Genomic DNA, 21,086 nt, shown 5'->3' with positions numbered 1-21,086 from the left:
TTTTGCCATCACAGGCCACCTCAATCTCTGTAATCTGTACCTCTCCTATCCCTTCAGGAGAATCAAGGAATGACCCCAAAAGGAAGCCCAAGGTGCACCTTTCGGGTGATCGCATAGTGTCCTTTGAGCTCATGTAGGGCCCACTTGATGTCCTGGCTGCTCAGCATCTTGAAATCAGCCATCAAGAGGTCAGCAGCTTGGATGAAGCAGCGCTGGTCAAGTGGAGTCAATTTGGAATAGTCAAAAAAGTCTACTTTAGGCAACTGAAATGAGACAAAAAGCATCAAGTTAGAGGTGAGATTACACACTCATTTACAAGGAGGCTGACAGAAGCTGACTAGAAGGCCTCAACAGTTAATAACATTTGCTGTTCTTCCAGAGAAGCTGGACTTGATTACTACAACACACCTCAGGCAACTCATAGCTACCTGCAACCCCAGTTTCAGGGAATCCAAGGGCTATCTTCTGGTCCCCATGGACCTGCATGCACACACACACACACACACACACACACACACACGCACAAACACACACACACAAAGTCCCCACCCCACAAACAATAACAAATGAGATGAGCAGTGATGGCACACATCTTTAATCCCAGCACTCAGGAGACAGAGGCTAGTAGGTCTCTGTGAGTTCGAGGCCAGCCTGGTCTCCAGACCTAGTTCTAAGACAGCCAGGGCTACCCAGAGAAACCCTGTCTTGAAAAAGCAAAGCAAACCAACCAATCAACCAACCAAATCTTTAAAAATGTATATATATTACAAGAAAGAATCTTGTTTGGGCTCATAATTACTCTGTAGGGTGACCAGACTGAAACAAAAATGAAGAAAAGGTCCATATCTGTTAATTCTGGTACTAGAAGGCGGATGCGGGAGTGGGTGTTGGTGACAGTGGTCTAGGTGAGTGCAAAGCCAGCAGAGGCTACACATTAAGAAATCATCTGCCGGGCGGTGGTGGCGCACGCCTTTAATCCCAGCACTTGGGAAGCAGAGGCAGGTGGATTTCTGAGTTCCAGGACAGCCTGCTCTACAGAGTTCCAGGACAGCCAGGGATACACAGAGAAACCCTGTCCAAAAAAAAAAAAAATCATCTGGAGATCTGGAGAGATGGCTCAGTGGTTAAGAGCACTGACTGCACTTCCAGAGGTCCTGAGTTCAAATCCCAGCAACCACATGGTGGCTCACAACCATCTGTAATGAGATCTGATGCCCTCTTCTGGTGTGTCTCAAGAAAGCTACAGTGTATTCATATATAATAAATAAATAAATCTTTAAAAAAAAAAAAAGAAATCATCTGGGGGTGGACACACAATTATAAAACATTAAGAGAAACAAACTATTAGAACAACACAAATAATCTTGCCTAACTCTTTTCCCTTAACTTGCTGTGTAGGATTAAAGGCATGAGGGTTTGCTTAACTCTTCACGGGAATGCGAAGATTAAAAAAAAGAGCCTTCAGGAAGTCTGCCAACAGGAAACACGTTCTCCCTGCTTGCCTTTAAAGCCCTGTGCTAACAGCACTCTGTTGCTGTCAGGATGACAAGGAAGGCAGCAGCAGAGCAGATCAGGTCCGAGTGGCAAAGCCACAGTAGTACTTGCCTTCACATCATCCTGGCTGGCAAGCAGGCTGCTGCTGGGGTGGATAATTATTCGGTCTTCTCTCTTTGGATAATCTGGATTTTCCAGAAGAAAATTACAAAGTCTGCAAAAAGACCCACACAATGTTACACAGTACTTTCCAAAGCCCATACTTGCCCAGTGAACCATAAAATACTTGGGGGGAAAATGTCTCTAGAGACACAGGACAAGTAAATTATCAAAGTATTAAGATGTACCAGTGGTGATACATTCCTGTAATCCCTACATTCAGGGGGTTGAAGCAGGAGAATCTCAAACTTGAAACTATTCAATTTAGGGAAGAAAAAAAAAACTTAAGATGTCATATTAATGAAAAACTAGCGTATAATAAAGACAGCGACATTAGTCCTCTGATTTCACTTTGCTAGATGTGGTAGCACACAAACAACACCAGCACTCAGGAGGCTGAAGTGCAGCTGAGGCTGCACAGTAAGACTCTAGCTCAAACTAAACAGAAATACTGAGCACACTAACAAATGAGGACCCCTCCAAGGAAGACACTGAAAGGCATACCACTTAAACTGCATGGAACAAGAGAGTATAGTACAGAAGGAAAGGAGCCGTTCTTCAAGAAAGCTACGAGCATATATAAGCACAAGTAAGTGTGTATTTACACTCATAATCAAACACATTTGCTATGAGTTGTTATTGCTCTGCAAATAAATGAACTCCAAACCATCACTGTCCTTGCATCCTGTGGTAAAGCAAGCTTCTAGCCAGTAAGTCAGTCTCAGCTTATTAGCTAACTCCAAAACTGATTAGCAGACCGTATCTTCTAGGACAGATTCTCTTAATAACAAACCCATAAGGTTTTCTCTATTCACTAGTGAACATATTTCTCTATATCACTGTTGAAACACTTCAAAGCTAAGATGAAATAGCACAAGCTAACCCATGATGATGTATCAGTGTGAAGACTCAAGCAAAGTCAACTATCCAGGCTCTTCACTCAGTAACTAAGCCAAATCAGAAGGCTGGACAGAAGATGGCATAGCAGCAGTCAGTGGTGAGGTTGGCCTGGGTGGGCTCATTAGCAGAATGTCAGCTCATAGGGAATGAAGATTTCCTGTGTTTTTCTCCTTTCCTTGTTATGGTGGATATGTAGGAATCCCTTCCCTTAAACCTCTCACCCCTTTCCTTTCTTGTCCAATGTCAGTAGTGTGTCCCCTAACAGTGACAGATGTGGCTAGAAGAGAACAAAGAAAAGGAGTCCCTTTCTAGGATCCTCTTCTCACCAAGGTGCAGTAAGAGGACCTACAAGGGGGAATCATTATGTTGGGGACAATGAGAAGCTGGATATAGTGGCATTCACCGTCAATCCCAGTACTCAGCAGCCAGAGGCAGCTGAGTTCCAGGCCAATCAGTGCTACAAAGTAAGATCTTGCCTCAAAAAACAAATCAAAAACCATGATCATTAAAGAGGCATGAAAACTAGCTGCATACGTATCTCCAAAGTCCACTTCAGGGCCTTTCTTTTCCCAGTCTATTGGGTCATAAAAGAACAAATGCTGTATGATTTCATACTTAATCAAATTCCCTGAGACTAAAAGAATGGTGAGCTTTGAGGCTGGGAGAGGGGATGAGGAAGTTGAGTGTTCAATGGATAGATAATAGATAGAGTCTCGGTTTCAGAAGATGATATGATTTCTGGAGATCAACAGTTGAGAGAGCTATACAGTACTGAGAAACGTATTTAATGCCATTTAACTATATGGCCAAAACATTACCTATGTTTTATCACCAAAAAGAGAAAGAGGGAGTGTGATGAATAAGAACAGCCTCCCATAGAGTCATGTGCTTGAATGCTTGGCCTATAGACAGTACCGCTATTGGGAGGTGTGGCCTTGTTGGAAGAAGTATGTAACTGTGTGGGTGGGCTCTGAGGTCTCCTATGCTCAAACTATGGCCAGTAACAGTCTCTCTTGCTGACTGAGGATGAAGATATAGAATTCTCAGCTCCTCCAGCACCATGTCTACTTCCTGCCATGATGAGAACGGACTACACCTCTGAAACTGGACGTCAGCCCCAATTAAATGTTTTCCTTTATAAGAGTTGCTGTGGCCATAGTGTCTCTTTACGCAATGAAACCCAAACTAAGACATAGAAAGAGAAAGACAGAGAGAAAGACAGCAGGTATGGTAGAATACTTACACATTCAAATCATAGTAATTTTTCAAATGAATTATCTCTTCAACATATCCATTTGCTACATCTGGAAATCTTGCTTCCTAGAAAGGAGCAGATATTAAATTTTTTTTCCGCTTGTTCCTAAGAACTGCAGAAAGTACACAAAATACCTAAAGACCTGAGAATGGCAGCTGTGTGCCTGGCTTTACTTAGCACTTGAGAGGCAGAGGCAAGTGGATCTTTGAATCCAAAGCCATCCTGGTCTACAGAATGAGTTCTAGGACAGCCAAGACTACAGAGAGAAAACACTGTCTTAAAACAACAGCAGCAGCAACAACAACAACCATTAAAAATATATATATATAGGGGCTGGCTGGAGAGGAGGTTCAACTTAAGAGCACTGGATGCTCTTCCAGAGGTCCCAGGTTCAATTCTCATCACCCACATGGGAGCTTACAACTATAACTCTAGTTCCAGGGGATCCAACACCTTCACACATACATACATGTAGGGAAAATACCAATGTACATAACATAAAAATAAATTATATGTATCTTAGTTCTTAGTTCCCAGATCAGAGGGATGAGGCCTACAAAGGCCTTGGAGGTCATCTATCCTGCCTCATTCAATAGCTCCACTTTCCATCCTTCCAACAATACTGAGTATACAGGCCAGAGACAAGAAAGGCACAATCCTTGTGCCTGCCTTCAAGCTCACACCCCACAGGGTCAAATAAAAAGTCCTGGCAAATGAAGATTAAGAGACTCAGGGAAGGCAAACAGCTAACCTCAGAAAACAAAGGTCTGCTTTCTCTCTATTGCAGGTATCCTACAGAAGCATAGCTATTAAGATGACTGATGCACTGGAAACAGAATGTTACTTTATTTCGTTGTCAGAGACTTATAATACCCACAGGAGCTACTGGCTGCTGTATTAGATGGCCCAGAGCTAGGAAATCCAATGAACAGGGACATAAGGCCTCTGACAAACAGGAGTTTACAAGAATGCCAGCATCAGGGACCATTAGGTACAACTAGCACCAAGAGCCTTTCCTGGAGGCAGAGTGCACAGGTTGGGTTGCAGGTTGTATAGCTACCTAGATTCCTATTTTCCATTTTAGATATGTACTTCTTAGGAAAATAAAGTTTACACAAAGCATCTGTTTACTGCAGTGACAGAAAACAAAGGTATAATATCAGTATTAGTAGCACAGCATTATTTAATAGAAAGAATTAAACTTACGGTTTCTTTCACTAATAGTGGAATGAGTTCTTGATCTACTTCAGCAGCTTCTTGTCCCCACATGTTTGCCAAATTGGCCTCCTGAGGTCCTGGCAGGGGGAAGGCTGGCCCAGGGTCTTCATCAATTGCTAACTGCTGGTCTTCAAGCTCTCCTAGAGGATGGGCTGGTTGTGGAGAAGCAGGGCCTGGAATCCCCTCCTGTTGGGGTGCTGGCCTTGGAAAAGCTGGCTCTGGGAAATCATGGCGGAAAAACATTGGGCCCATTTCTGATTCAGAGTGTCGCTCTTGGGGCACAACCTGGTTTGTTCTTTCCTGAGGCTGTGGATTCAGAGCCTGGAAGTATGGGTGGTCAAGCCAGTACTCTTCTTCAATTAGCTGGTCATCTCCTGAGGCAGCTGGCTCTCCAGGATTTGATAAGACATCTGTCTCTGAGTCTTCAGATGATTGGTTCTGAACTTCCAAAGGCTCACTTTCTGGGAAAAGAAGACCATTTTCTCCCAATATAATGACTTTCTGCTCCAATATGGGGTTGACAATATTGTCTGCTGTCTGCTTATTGCTTGGTCCAGGTTTGGCTTCTCCTTCTTTTTTGCCACTCTCAAGATCCAGAAATCCACCATACTCATCCTCAGAATCATCCTGTGCCCCAGAACCAAACAATGAGTTGTTACAAAAGGAAAAATAGCTGTGGATATCTGCTTCAAAGTCTGCTCTAGATTTTCTAGGCCTTTCTTCTCCCAATCTGTTCAGATCTTGCCACTGGGCAGCTGGTTTGATGAGATTGGGTCGGGATGTCTGAGGTTTATGTGTCTAAGAAAAAAATGAAATTTTAATAATAAAAATTCAGTGTCCTTCCTGTATCTATGTCTGCTTCTGGACTTATAGTGAAAGGATAGAAAAGAAAGAAAACCAGAAGCATCCCAAGGGAAAAAACTAACCCATCTTTATTTTTTAAGGTAGGGAGGGTCTCATGGTATACTCCTGGCTGACCTTGAACTCAGATTCATCTGCCTCTGCCTTCTAGGTGCTGGGATTAAAGGCGTACAACATCAAATACCATTCACATCTACTTTAGTATTGAAAATTGATTATATCCAAAGTAGAGGCTAGAAAGACAGCTCATCAGTTAGTTAAAGCATTTGATACATAAGCACAAGGGCTCGAGTTTAATGCTCAGCACACAGATAAAATGCTGGGTGGGACAGTGCATGTGTGATTCCTGTGTCAAGGAGGCAGAGACATGTAGATTGCAATAGCCTCCTAACTGGCCAATCTAGCCAAAATGGTGAGTTCTGGGTTCACTGACAAATGCTGCCTCAAAAAAGTAGGTGGAGAACAAGAGAAAAGACAGCAATACCCTAAGATTTCCACATGTGTATGTAAGTAAATGGACCCTCACTTTGGTCCACACACTTGTAACATACAAACATTCATGTATGCACGCACACACCTGCAAGAACATAAAGGAATTAGAAGCCAATGAGAATGTAAAATAGTATAGCTGCTGGCAGGATTTCACAGTTTCTAAATGAGGCAGCGACTCTACTTCTTGGCATACACAAATAAAAATAAAATAGACAGTCACACACAAACCTTTATATGAATGTTTACAGCACAACTACTCAAAAAGTACAATTCAAGAGACCATTATTGGTTGTATACATAAACAAGATACCTGCAAAATTCTCAATTTACACTGAAATCATGTATGTGATCTAAAAGCATGCGCAATATGCTTGAAGCCATTAAGTTATAATCAGGTGTAATGAAAACATGCAACTGGGTGTGAAAGTCTTTAATCCTAGCATGCAGGAGGCAGAGGCAGGCAGATCTCTGGGAGTTAGAGGTTAGCTTGATCTAGTGAGAAACCCTGTCTTGAGAAAGAAAAAAAGAGGCTAAACACACAATGAAAAGCTAAAGTAGTAAAGGAAGGACATAAGAAACGAAGGATATCAAACATGATAAAGCACAACTAGAAACTACCAAGGGAGAAAACAAACACACGCACCACTAGATAAATTTCAGAGTTGTTTCTTAGGTGAAGACAATGAATAAAACCAAGAGAATGAACTGGAAAGATGGTTCAGCTGTTAAACAGCACTTGCTGCTCTTCCAAAAGACCAGTTTGGTTCTCAGCACCCACATCAGGCAGCTTACAAATGCCATCTGATGCCCTCTTTTGGTCAAGGGCACTTGCACACATGTGGCATTCATCCTCACAGACAAACACATAAAAATAAAAAAATAAATAAATCTTAAGAAAAATTACTAAAAAGAAGAAAGGAAGTGGAAACAATGCTTAGTTTATCAAGTCAAGAAAACAGGAGAAATGCCCAGTGTAGTAGTTCACATTCCTAATCTCAGCACTCAACTCAGAACAGAGGTAGGTCAGTCTGTGTAATTGCTAGGTCTGCCTACTCTATATAACATGCTCCAGGTCAGCCGAACTATATAATGAGACCCTGTCTTTAAAAAAGAGGAACGAAAAAAGAAAAGACAAAGGGGAACTAAAATAATCAAAATAGAAAAAGAAACTGGAAAATCTACAAAAGTAAAAAAAATAGGTTTTAATTTTTTTCTGTTTACATATTCAAAACTGAAATAAAACTGAAACTATTTTTAGAAAGTCAGCATCAAGTTCATAAAAATGCTATCAAGAATAGCATAAGTGGGAGTAGAGATACCTGAGAACTATCAAAGAATTAAGTTCTATGATATAGTAAAGCATATTATATATAATACAGTTTAATTGCAAATGTGTTAACAGACAAAGGACACAGACCACATGGAGCGTTAAAGCTAAGACACAAGAAGCAGATGGGAACAGGCTGTTTTCCTTATGGGTAGCTTGAAAACACTCACTTCTGTCAGGATGACATCATCATCCAGGTCGTCTTCCTGTGGCTCAGTAGCCGGCGTAACCAGCATTGGAATCCCTTCCTCATCAGAGGAGTCAGATATGGTGATGGGCCCCTCTCTGACAGCCATCCACTCTACAGGGAGGTAGAAAACATCATCACTGTGGGTCAGCAGGAGCTTATTCAGCTGGCCAAGCCATAACAGTTAACTAACCACCTTAAGTGCACACAGACTCAAGCAGTAACAACTGTTTCCATGTTGATTTTGCCAGTAACTCTGAGAGATGGCAGGCAAAACGCTCAAGATGTATCAACCTTTTTTTACATTCGGTAGGAGAAATCCGAAGAGTTTTTTGTTTGTTTTTGTTTTTCTTTTATGACTGGCTGGCTTGGTACTCTGAAGACCAGACTAGACTCAAATCTGGCAATTTTCCACTTCAGCTTTTCAAGTACTAGAAATACAGGCATTTAATCTGTTCATAAGAATCTTTTTAGTTAGGTGCATTGGTGCATGCTTCAGATTCTAGCACCAGAAAGATCAGGAGTTCAAGGCCATCCTCTACAAATAGAAAGATATAGAGGCCAACTCGAGGGAGTGAGACTTTGTCTCAAAAAACAAACACAAAATCAAGTCTTCTGAATGAGCTATGTCCTCAGGCCAACTGCAAAAATTTTTTTCATATTAAATTATTTTATTACGACACTGTCATAGAATTGCCAGTTTCTTAGACTCCCCATGTTTGCTTCTTGTAGAAATGAGACTGGTTTGTTAATTTAAACAACTACATCTGAAAGAATCACCACTCAAAAATAGTAATATATTCACTTAAGATTTAAAAATCAGCTTACTTTACACAGAAACTATTTAAGCAAATATTTCCACTTGAATCAAACACTTACTTAGCATCTACTGAGCAATCTGGCATCTGTGACACTGGGCAATTTAACTTGCCTGCTCTCATTTTTTTTTTTTTAAAGAAGCCATACACCTTTTTTTAAAGACTTATTATGTATACAGCATTCTGACTGCGTGTATGCCTACAGGCCAGAAGAAGGTAACAGATCCCATTACAGATGGTTATGAGCCACCATGTGGTTGCTGGGATTTGTACTCGGGATCTCTGGAAGAGCAGTCAGTGTTCTTAACACCGAGCCATCTCTCCAGCTCTATCTGCTCTCCTTTTAAATATAACTGAAGTGAAAACTTATGGGTTCTTTGGAAAGTTGGTTGGATGGTGTTTTGTTGGGGCAAACATGTGAAGGAAGACTTCCTTAAAGTGGACACAGATGTGAAGGGCTAAGGCAGACTCATGAAGGAGCATTTTGCTGAAGCAGACACAGGAGAGAGGATATTCTGCTAAAGCAAGCATGTGAAAGGACACATGATGGATTCTTTACTAACAACATGCAAAGCCGGGCGGTGGTGGTGCACGCCTTTAATCCCAGCACTTGGGAGGCAGAGGCAGGCGGATTTCTGAGTTCGAGAGTTCGAGGCTAGCCTGGTCTACAGAGTGAGTTCCAGGACAGCCAGGGCTACACAGAGAAACCTTGTCTCGGAAAACAACAACAACAACAAAAAAAATATATAAGGTTTGAAAAAGTACAGTTATATGTAACTAGTTAAACCCAAAGATCCAGTTCTGAAGGTGAAGAGGGCTGACAATAGTTGTTGCTCTGTTTGTGGGCGTGTGTGGATCTACCTTTTCCCACCGTCTTTGGATCTTATCTGTTATCATTTTTCTTAAAAGAAAAAGTGGTGTTTTTTCTTTTGTTTTGAATTTGACTGTGGAGTCCCACAAGCACTATGTGTGAAGGCCAGAGGTGGAATATCAGGTATTATCTTCAATTAAGAGTAAGTGACTGAAGACAGTCACTCATTAAACTCTGATTCAGCCACACTGACTAGCCAGTGAGATCTTGGGATTCTTCACTGTCTCCAAATCCCCAGTGCTAGGAATATAGATACACACTGCCATGCCTGGCCCTTTTTAAAACTAAATAAATGTTAGCACAGGAGTTTGTGTGAGTGACACCAGGACACATGTATTATGACACAGGACAACGTCAGATGTTATTCGTCCCCGCTCCCTCCTTGCTTCTTGTTCATTGCTGTGTATACCGGATTAAATGGCCAGCAAGCCTCTAGACATCCTCCTGTCTCCATCTCCCATCTTGCTGTAGACCCTCCAGGATTATGGACATGCACTATCATTTTTGGCTTTATATGGATTCTGGGGGACTAAGAGGAGAAACCAAACTCAGGTCCTGCTCAGCAAGCAATTTTACTCCCTGAGCCATCTTCCAGGGTTGCAGAGCTTTCAGTTGAGTTCTAGGCAGGAACACTATCACTGAGATATATCCCTAACCCTAACTTTGTTTTTATGTTTGTTTTTCCTTTTAGACAAGGTCTTACACTGACTGTAGTTCCCACTAATATGGAGTTCATTGTGTTCTAAGCAAGCATATACTACAAATCAAGGGTTTAGTTCCATGAATAGTCACAAAATGACCATGTAACTTTGACAACATCAGGAAATATTTCTAGACCATTAGCAGCCTTCTTGTGCCACTTCCATCACTGCCCTCTATCCTCCTCAAAGGGAGGAGGGCCTTTTAACTCTACAGATTAGTTTTGGTTGGTTGGGATTCCTGTTAGTCTCACTTTCTTGTAAATCACATGACTGGGATACATCCATACTGCTGTGATGACAGTTCTCTTTGCTGCATGTGAATCTGCTCTGTGAGTATATCATAAATAATTCATTCTTTCTTTGATAGACATCTGAGTTGGTGCTAATATGGGTCATTTTGGATACTGCTGTTATGCACATGCTTTGAGGTGCTCATTTCAGTTGGGAACGTTCTAGGAATGGAAATGCTGAGTCACAGGGTAAGCATATGTTCAATCTTAGCAAACACTGTAGTGCTGAGCTGATGCAACAGAGACACATGGTCTGCTATGTGGACCTTCACATTTGCTGATCTCTGACTTGTACTCCTAACTCCCCAGCTCTGACATACAATACATGCACATTTTTATGCCTTCAGTTTTCTCTAAAACATGGATTTCCTTTGGGTTAATCTGAAGTCTTTTGTTATGTTTTGTGAGACACGGTTTCTCTGTATATCCTTGACTGTCCTGGAACTTACTCTGGAGACCACACTGGTCTTGAACTCAGAGATCTATCTGCCTCTGGAATTAAATATGTGTGCCACCACTGCCCAGTCTGAAGTCTATTCTTATCTTTCACGTATACAAGGATTTTTAAATGAGAACTTGGGCTGGAGAGATGGCTCAGTGATTAAGAGCACTGGCAATTCTTTCAGTGGTCCTGAGTTCAATTCCCAGCACTCCAAGGCTCATAACTGTCTATAATAGGATTTAATGCTCTCTTCTATCATGCAGTCATACATGCAGACAAAACATCCAAACATATAAATAAATAAATACATCTTAAAACAATTTTATAACTGATTTATGTCTTAATTCTAATATGCTGGGCAAAAGAATTCTACCAAAAAAAAAAAAAAAAAAAAAAAAAAAAAAAAAGGTGTACTGTGGTTCTACTTGTAGGAAACTGAGGAGTAACACAAGTAGATCAGTGGCCTCCTGAGGTCCAAATGGAGTGAGGCGCGGCAAAGACGAATCCGCATAGGGTGGCAAAAAATGGTCTGGTCACAATTCTAAGGTTGTATTTTCTTTTTTCAGAACTCTTAAGAAAAAAACCCTTAAGAGATTGGCACAGTAACTATTGTTAATGCAGCTGACATAAACCAACTAACTCTACATATCTGACAAACAGCCTCACGATGTGGGTAACATGTTTATATTTGTTGAACAAAAAATACATTTTCAAAGTGAATAATTTTCCAAAAGGAAGGAGCTCTGTCTGTCTAGTGTTTTTGAGACAGGGTCTCACTGTGTAGCTTTAGCTGTTCGGGAACTCTTTATATAGACCAGGCTAGCCTTAAACTGACAGAAATTTAACTGTCTTTGCCTCCTGAGTGCTGGGATTAAAGCCTGTGCCACCATATCTGGCCTAGTAGTTTTGGAAGGAAATTCTGTTCAATTATATTTAAGGCTCAATTAAAAAATTCTTACATTAATTCAATATGCATATACAAAGGTCAGAAATGAGCATGTGTATGTATAAATTACAGCTAAGATTTCTAACTTTCTGAATCAGAACAAGGTATGACAACGATCACTACCAAGCTGTAACACAGCATTAACAAAATCATAAACTCAGTATTTCTTTTGTACCTGTAACTTGTACAGTTTGCGTGGTTCTGTTGCCCCTGTATTTACTCACCTAATAAAGTTTCTTAGACTTCGAACATACTGAAGGCAATTATATGACTTATTTCATACTAGGAAAAAAAAATCATCTTCACAACTACAAAATATCAAGAGAAAAAACAAAACTAGCTTAGCCTCTTAAATGAATTTGTATTCATGAAAAGCAAATATAATAAGAATTCTCTTTATTCATCAATATGACTTTTTTTCTTTCAGACCAAGTATAAATAAATATACATTCAGATTTGACAGAAAATTTCACATACATTTAGGAAATACTATGAGAATGTAGGAACTCTCCTGCTCTTTGCAAATTAATGAACTTGTCAAAAATTTAAAGACTATAAAACAACTATGTCCGGGCTGGTGAGATGGCTCAGTGGTTAAGAGCACTGACTGCTCTTCTAGAGGTCATGAGTTCAAATCCCAGCAACCACATGGTGGCTCAAAACCATCTGCAATGAGATCTGATGCCCTCATATGGGTGTCTGGAGACAGCTACAGTGTACTTACATATAATAAGTAAATAAAAATAAATAAATAAATAAAGGTGTGTGAGACCACTGTAGGGCTGAGCATGTCAACATTTAAAAAAAAAAAAAAAAAAAAAAAAACAACTATGTCCAAACATTCTCAACAAGGCTAAGCCAGAATTTTATAGAAAAAAAAAAAAAAGTATTGCAAATGCAAGAATGCTTAGCACTGCTAATGGTATTTTCAATTTGCCACACCCCAGGTGCTCCTGTGTGATCACTAGTCCCTCAAAAACTTACAGAAGCAAATCCCTACAGTATGAATTAATTCCTACATTATGATAGCTGAATCATTAAATTTCATTTATGCTACATGTATCATTACTTGACATAACTCTAGCTTGACATTTTATGTCTTAATAGTGGAATCGCTCTGGCTAATAAATGGTACAAAACAGGTTCATTTCAAAGAAGATGCTGGCTGGGCGGTAGTGGTGCACGCCTTTAATCCCAGCACTTGGGAAGCAGAGGCAGGAGTTCGAGGCCAGCCTGGTCTACAAAGTGAGTTCCAGAGAAACCCTGTCTCGAAAAACCAAAAAAAAGAAGCTGCCAGCACATTAAAGAGAAAGCACTGGGTAAAGGGAGAAAGGACAAGCAACTTACCCTTTCCCCGGTGGCAGTGAAAGTTGTTCAAGTGAATGATCTCCTCCTTGTTGCTTCCCTCTGCCATTTTCAAATTCAGATATAAACATATGTGATTGCTAGTACCCAAACATAGTGATCATCTGTTCTGCAGGGTCTGAAAAGAAAGAGAAGACAGCATTAACAAGGGCAGCAAAAGCCAGGCAGTGGTGTACACATCTTTAGTCCTAGCAGTTGGAAGGCAGAGACAGACGGATCTCTTAAGGCCAGCCTTGTCTATGTAGCAAGTTCTAGGACAGCCAGAGCTACACAGAGAAACCAACCAAAGCAAGCACCAAAAACTAACCAACCAATCAAAAAATATATATAAAGGAAGTACAGAGCTAACATTCCTCGAAATGAGTGGTTGAGGCAGGATGACCACCAAGTTTGGGATAGAGCTCAGTATGCTTAGTAGGAATAAGAGTCTAGGTTCACTCTTCAGTACAAAAAAAAAAAAATAATGATGATGAAAATAATTTTTGCATTATAGTCCTTTCTTTCTTTCTTTCTTTCTTTCTTTCTTTCTTTCTTTCTTTCTTTCTCTTCTCCTCCTCCTCCTCTCCCTCCTCTTTTCTCCTTCTTCTTTTTGGTGGTGGTAGTTGAGACAGGGTTTCTCTGTATAGCCCAGGCTATCCTGGAACTTTCTTTATAAGCCAGTCTGGGATTAAAGGCATGCCCCACCACATCCTGCATGTTACTTATAGTAGTTTCACAATGTGATTAAAATTTACTACTTAAGTGTTTTAATAAAATCAGATGGTGTCATAACAAACTTTGAATTTTAAAATTATTAACCGACAAACTGCAGTGTTAGGGAATTCAAGGCCTTGTATGTGCTAGACAAGCAATGTCTCTACCACTGAACTACACCCCCATTACATACAGAAATATACACCTCTTTTATCGGTTTAAAAAGATTGTTTTTAGAAGCAGAGTCTCACTGTGTAGCCCTGTATGGCTTTCAACTCAAGAGATTCTCCTACCTCTGTCTCCTAAGTGCTGGGATTAAAGGTGTGCACCACTATGGAGGTTTTGTGTTTGTTTTTCTTTTTGAGACAGGGCCTCCCTCACTCAGTACCCAATGTAGACCTTGAACTCATAGCAATCCTTCACCCTCATTTCTGATACACTGAGATTACAGGTCTGACTAGCTAGAGAGACTAATTTATAATGACAGAAAATCAAGAGCTGCTTTGTGGAAGGAAAGATGACCATAAAGAACATAAAGCAACTTTTCTTTTTTTTTTTAAAGATTTTTTTAAGGTTTATTTTTATTTTATGTATGTGAATACACTGTAGCTGTCTTCAGACACACCATAAGAGGGCATCAGATCTTATTACGGATGGTTGTGAGCCACCATGTGGTTGCTGGGAATTGAACTCAGGACCTCTGGAAGAGTAGTCAGTGCTCTTAACCTCTGAGCCATCTCTCCAGCCCATAAAGCAACTTTTCAAGGGGTGGGGAGCAACCGAAGTGTTCCAGAGCTTGAAGAGGTAGTCTATTACATGAGTCAGTTACATGGATCGGTAGAGATGGACTCAGTTGGCAATGGGTTCAACTGCACCTTCAATTATTTGCTCATGTCCATGTATATAACCCAATTATGATTTAGCACCCTCACAAGCAAAGGAACCAGACAGCTTAAGTTTTCCCTCCACCACGGACTAAGAAAAAAAGCAGCTGTCTTGTGATTCCAGAGGAATGTCCTCGTAAGAGCTAACCAGACTGGCAATCCTATTTTGAGACTTCTAGACTCAAAAACAGTAAATGAATAATAAAACAAGTAGCCAATGATCACTCCACCTTAAAACCTTTTTCTTAAATTGAAGTTAAACTCTTATACAAGTGTAAGGGTGGTGTACTGAGGAGTGGTATTCAGATAGCTGGATTATGATCCCTGACATTGTGTGAGAAGGTAAAAATGACAAACTAAAGTGAGGGTGCTGTGTGAGGCATTTCTAACCACTTTCCATGCATTAACTAGTCGACAATGTTCACAATAAACCCTGAGACTGGCTTTATTACTAACATTACAGATTTTTTCATTCCAACCATAACTCAGCACATATAGACCAACTTTTAAACCTTCTTAAAAATTTTTGAGGGTAATCAAGAAAAACCACAAAACAGGGTTTTCTCCAATCTTTGATATTTTCTCACCAAAAAGTAATTTTGAACAATTACCAACTCCAGGTTGTGAGGAGATAGACATTAGAGGTTTATGCTTTTGTTTATGTCCACATATTTTCCTATTTTTTATGCTAAACTGATATTTTTACTAACAATTTAAGAAATTATCACATCTATTTATACATGTATGAAAGTCAGTTCTCCTTCTGTTGGTCCCAGGGATTAAACTCGGGTCATGAGTCGTAGGGGCACACACCTTTACTCATGGAGCCATCTCACTGGCCATATTAGTTTTAAAAACTAAGAACTCAGTGAGGTTGTTGGGCCCCATTTTGGCCCTGGTTTGGGCCTTGTGGACAAACCCAAGCCTGGCTCAAGTTTCTGCAACCTTGTGGGAGAGTCTAAGCATGGCTTGAGTTTTGCGACCTGTCTCACTCACTTCCTCACTGGAGTGACTCAACAAGACCTGTTTGGCCCTGCCTCTGTCCCGCTGTTGCTGATCTAGAGCTTTGCCATTGGCCTTGTCAGTCACTCCACATCCTCCATCACTCTTCCCTGCCCCCTATGTCATCTCACCCACCAAAACTCCTCCTCCCTGTGCTCTGAGTTTACATAAGCGAGAGGCTGAGACATTAAAGTTGAGTTCCTGCTTCGACAAGACTCCCGGCCGGGTGTGTTTCTTTGGGTTGCTGACACTCAGGATTGGGACCTCTCCTCTTGCCTGTACCTGCTGGTTTTAAGGAGCCAACAGCAGTTTGCTACATAACAAAGACGTTATAATGCATGAGGAATATATACAAAGAAAATCCAACATGGATATTGCTTTAAAGAACTTGAGTTAGTGGACAGTAGCAGTGCACACCTTTAATCCCATCACTTGAGAAGCAGAGGCAGGCAGATATCTGTGAGTTTGAGGCCAGCCTGGTCTACAGAGTGAATTGCAAGACAGTCAGGACTACACAAAGAAACCCTGTTTCAAACAAAACAAAACACACACACCCTAACAAACAGGCAAACAAACAACTTGGAGCAGTGTGAGCTGGTGGGATGGCTTAATGCTTTAGGGCACTAAGGTTCAATTCCCAGTACTTAAAGGGATGGCTATGATCTACAGAAAAACTCTACTTCCAGGCGATCCAATGCCCTCTTCTGGAGTCTGTAGGTATTGCACTCACACAATGTATAGACACACATGATAGCAAAACACCCATACTTTTTAAAAAAGAACTTAGGAGCAGTGAACGAAACATGTAAATAAATCAAGTACATTATATGTGTTATTCACATAATAAATCATTTTAGACTGGGGAAATAAAGTGTTTACCATGTAAGCACAAGATCCCAGTGATCCCCAGTGTTGGCACAAAAGCCATGTATGGTGGCCCAAACTTGTAATTCCAGTGCTGAGGAGGCAGATCTGGGGGGCTCACTAACTAGACAGGGCAGCCTATCTGAGAAGATCCCCCCTCGCAGTGAGAGAACAAGTTGGACAGTTCCTGAGGAAGAAGTTGATTTTTGGTCTCCACATGTACACAACACACATATGCACACATACACAGTCAGATAGACAGGGACAGTTTATTATTCAAAATATATAATGACAGATAGGACAGACAGACAGGGACACTTTAGCAAGGCCAACCACTTTTGAGTCCTGTGCCAGAGTCTACCTTAGCTTTAAGAGCATATGAGCTTTTATCTACAGATCTAGGAGCCAAAATCTCCTAAGAGGCCTGCATGGTCAGTTGGAATCATATGGAAAACCCCTGCACTACACAGACAGTAAAACCCAAACTTTCCAGCAGTCTCTAACCTCTGACAAGGCATGTGAGTGAAGAACCCATCTTAGGAGTTGTTGATCATCCCACCACAGCCATCTTAGCTGACAATGTACGCCAGGTGAGCCCTCTTTAATCTCTAGATACGACTGTAAAAAAGCTGGATGTGGTGGTTCCCTATAATTCTAGCATCCCAGATGTAGAAGCAGGAGGATCACAGCAACTTCAGCCTGATCGACATATAAAGACCCAGACTCAAAACAAATGCACACTCCTGTCAACAGATTAAACTGTGGTATTAAGTCTATTGGGGGGTAGTTTGTGCTGCTAATAAGAAGCTGAACTGGAGTTCAAATTATATTTTCCAGCCAATGGGAAACAGAACAATGGCAGCTACACATAAGGAAAATCAGCTTTGCTGAAATGGGGAAAAGTAGGGACATTTTGTGCCAGGAAATCCAGCAAACAAGAGCCAGTCAAGCCTGAACTAGAGATAATGGTGTGTAAGAGGGTGGGAGCACAAGGTACTGAGAATGGAACTAGTGGGATTTTGAACTGGCTGTCAGGGCAAGAGAAGGAAAGGAGTCTAAGCTGACCTAGATGCTGAGACCAGGCTGCAGCAGAAAGGCAAAGCCCTTAAGAACAAACAAGATGAGGAGTTCAGAATTTAAAAAATACAGTATATTAATTTTAATCTACAGACAAAATGAAATAATTAAGGTACAATAACATGCATACTTATAAATATTAGCGTGTAGTGATGAGTTTAAACAGTTTAAACAAAACCTAGAAATCCTACTATCAATGTTTTTCTCCCTAGGATTCACATCAAAAATTAAATTTATTCAAGTTAGCTAAATAATTTGTAAAGTTTTTATTTTATGCATACAAATGTTTGTCTGCATATTTGTACGTGCATTATGTGTATCTAGTGTCTACAGACGCCCAAAGGAGGCATCGAACACCTGGAACTGGAGTTACAGATGTTTATGGGCCCCACATGGGTGCTGAGAGCCCAAATTCTGATCAGCTATCAAAGAGCTGCTGCTGCTGCAGATGCAAAGACCTGCAGGCAAAGTTAGCTTTTAGGATTTTAACAGAAGGGCTGGGGTGTTGTGGCCCTCAGAATGCTGCCTAACATCCAGGAAGCCCTGAGTTCAATTATAAGTACCACATAAACCTGGCTGGTGGTGCAGATCTTTGATTCCAGCACTCAGGAGAGACAGAATGAACAATATACTGTTCACAGTCATCCTAGGTTACACTGTGAGAGTTTGAGGCCGGCCTGCACTACAACAAACTGTTTTAGAAAAAATTAACATAAAATGCTAACATTTTTCTTTGCTCTTAGAAAATAGATTCTGAAATGGAAGCAGGTAAGTAAACACACCATCACTCACACCTTTGACTTGTCTTCGATGGTGGGGCACAGTGCTGGACTAGCTGTGTGGTGCTCCTGAGCTACAGCCCTAACCCTCAAAGACCTTACAATCGATGCCTAGGAGCTCAGCACACTCTGTTTCTTACTTTTAGCTCAAATCCTGCCTTCGAGGCTCCACACTCTGACCTCTTCATATAGCAATGAGGATCGTTTTTGTTTGCTTCCCAGACAAGGTCTTACTAATAAGTAGCTCTGGCTGACCTGGAACTCACTATGTAGACCACACTGGGCTCTACTGGTATTAAAGGCATGTACCATCATGTTTGGCTGCTTTTTAAAGTACACATGTCACCATGACAGCCCCCAAGTCCTTACCATAGTACAAAAACCATACTTCATCAGACTTTTGCTGACCTAAGTAGTGTCACCTGACAGTTCTTTTGCCCCTTTCTAGCAAAATGAGTTAGTCCCTTGATCAGACCAAACTTTCTTTCACTACACTCATCTCAGAGTGGATTCTCTTAGTGAGACTGCCTCTCTTTGGCCAAATTACTTCTGTTCATCCCCCAATCCTCTACTTCCTCAGAGAAAAACCTTTCCTGACTATCCCTTAAGTGCCCCTGCTCCATGTTCATTCACAAAACATCCCTCAGTCCCTCAAAAGCACATGATCATTTCAACTCACTATCTAGGAAACCATACTTAACATTAACATCTTCTGCTGGAACTTAAGTTCCAAATGCACAACACCATGCCTTATTCAAAGCTTCCAAAGGCTGGAGGCAAGGCACCAAGAAGCTGATCTAAAAGACACTGTGAATGTACAGCGGGATAATTAGGGGCAAGAATTGTGTAACTATAACTGTCCTCTGACAAGCTCCACCCAGCAGATGACTGAAACATATGCAGAGTCCTACAGCCAAACACTAGGCAGAGTTCAGGGAGTCTTGTGAGAGGAAGGATTGAGGAACCTGGAAGGGATACGGACTGCACAAGACCAATATAGAGTCAACTTACCGGGATCCTTTGGGACTCCCAGAGACTGAACCATCAACTAAAATGCGTACAAGGGCTGTACCTAATCCCTACCCTATATGTAGCAGGCGTGCAGCTTGGTTTTCATGGAGGTCTCTTGACAACTGGAGTGGGGGCTTACCCTGACTCTGTGGCCTCCATGTGGTCACTGCTCTCCTAACTGGGCTGTGTTGTCTGGTCTCAGTGACAGAGGATGTATCTAGTCCTGCAGTGACTTGAGGTGCCAGGGTGGGTTGGTTCCTTGGGAGGAACCTCCCCCTTCTCAGGGTGAAGAGGAGAGGGGAATGAGGCAATAGGCTGTGTGAGGGGGGCACTAAGAGGAGAGGAGGGCTGAGATCGGGATGTAAAGGGAATAAATAAATTAATTAATTAATTAAAAAAATCTAGCCATTGGATAGCTTCCACCCATGCTTATGTGAATAGCCCTGGTTAAACTCAGTGGATTACAAAAGAAAACAAACAAAAAATCATGACTGTGGGAATGGGAATTGTGTGTGTCTGTGTGGGAGGGGCGTTAATACATTATACATGAAATTGTCAAAGAATAAATGTAATTTAAAAATATCAAAAATTGTGTAACTGAGCTCTCAGCTCTGAACCTTTGTATCAAGTTGTTTTTCAGCACCTCCTTCCCCCCACCCCCCACAACAGAAGCTATCAGAGACCTCCATTATTGACAAGACGAAGAAGAGTTATATCCAGCACTCAGCACTAAGTTTTGTGCAGCTAAGGCTGGCAAATTAACTCAATAGATTGGGGGCACTTGCTGCCAAACCCAACTGACAGTCTGAGGAGCACGTCTGGAACCGACATGACTTCCGAAAGTTGTCCTGAAGTGTCCAGACACATACTAAATCTATCTATCTATCTATCTATCTACCTATCTACCTATCTATCTTTCTTTCTTTCTTTCTTTCTTTCTTTCTTTCTTTCTTTCTTTCTTTTGTTTTTTTTGTTTGTTTGTTTTTGGAGACAGGGTTTCTCTGTATAGCCCTGGCTGTCCTGGAACTCACTCTGTAGATCAGGCTGGCCTCGAACTCAGAAATCCACCTGCCTCTGCCTCCCAAGTGCTGGGATTAAAGGTGTGCACCACCACCGCCCGGCTCTAAATGTTTCTTTAATGATTTATTTTTACTTATATATATTGGTGCTTTGCTTGCATCTGTGTCTGTGTAAACGTACAGGATACCCTGGAAATGGAGTAATACAGACATCTGTGAGCTGAAATGTAGGTGTTGAGAATTGAATCTAAGTCCTCCGGAGGAATAGCCCCTGCTCAGGAGGCAGAGGCAGGAGTTATTTCTTTGAGTTTGAAGCCAGCCTGGTCTAGAAAGGGAGTCCAGGACAGCCAAGACTCTGTTACACAGAGCAACCCTGTCTCACATAGATAGATAGATAGATAGATAGATAGATAGATAGATAGATAGATAGA

The 21,086-nt window shown here is 41.2% G+C and overlaps 1 protein-coding gene across 4 annotated transcripts in view; it reads right to left on the bottom strand.

Annotated features, from left to right (window-relative positions):
• Rnf216 (ring finger protein 216) overlaps positions 1–21,086 on the bottom strand; it is a 102,232-nt gene that overhangs the window by 79,110 nt on the left and 2,036 nt on the right. For 2 of the 4 annotated variants that reach the window (XM_028756069.1, XM_028756068.1), the window contains exons 2-7: positions 13,309–13,444; positions 7,877–8,007; positions 5,015–5,824; positions 3,797–3,873; positions 1,606–1,708; positions 99–263 (exon numbers count right to left, since the gene is read on the bottom strand). In XM_028756069.1, coding sequence (XP_028611902.1) covers positions 99–263; positions 1,606–1,708; positions 3,797–3,873; positions 5,015–5,824; positions 7,877–8,007; positions 13,309–13,375 — 1,353 coding nt within the window. In that variant the 5' untranslated portion in view covers positions 13,376–13,444. Of the gene's footprint in view, positions 1–98; positions 264–1,605; positions 1,709–3,796; positions 3,874–5,014; positions 5,825–7,876; positions 8,008–12,185; positions 12,270–13,308; positions 13,445–21,086 lie in introns of those variants that run through there. The other 2 variants (XM_028756070.1, XM_028756071.1) reach the window with 2 other exon arrangements.

The sequence above is a fragment of the Grammomys surdaster genome, unplaced genomic scaffold, assembly GCF_004785775.1.
Source record: "Grammomys surdaster isolate TR1022 unplaced genomic scaffold, NIH_TR_1.0 126109, whole genome shotgun sequence".
Taxonomy (NCBI): domain Eukaryota; kingdom Metazoa; phylum Chordata; class Mammalia; order Rodentia; family Muridae; genus Grammomys; species Grammomys surdaster.
The sequence above is the reverse complement of the archived record's forward strand: the minus strand, read 5'-3'. Positions and strand labels throughout refer to the sequence as shown.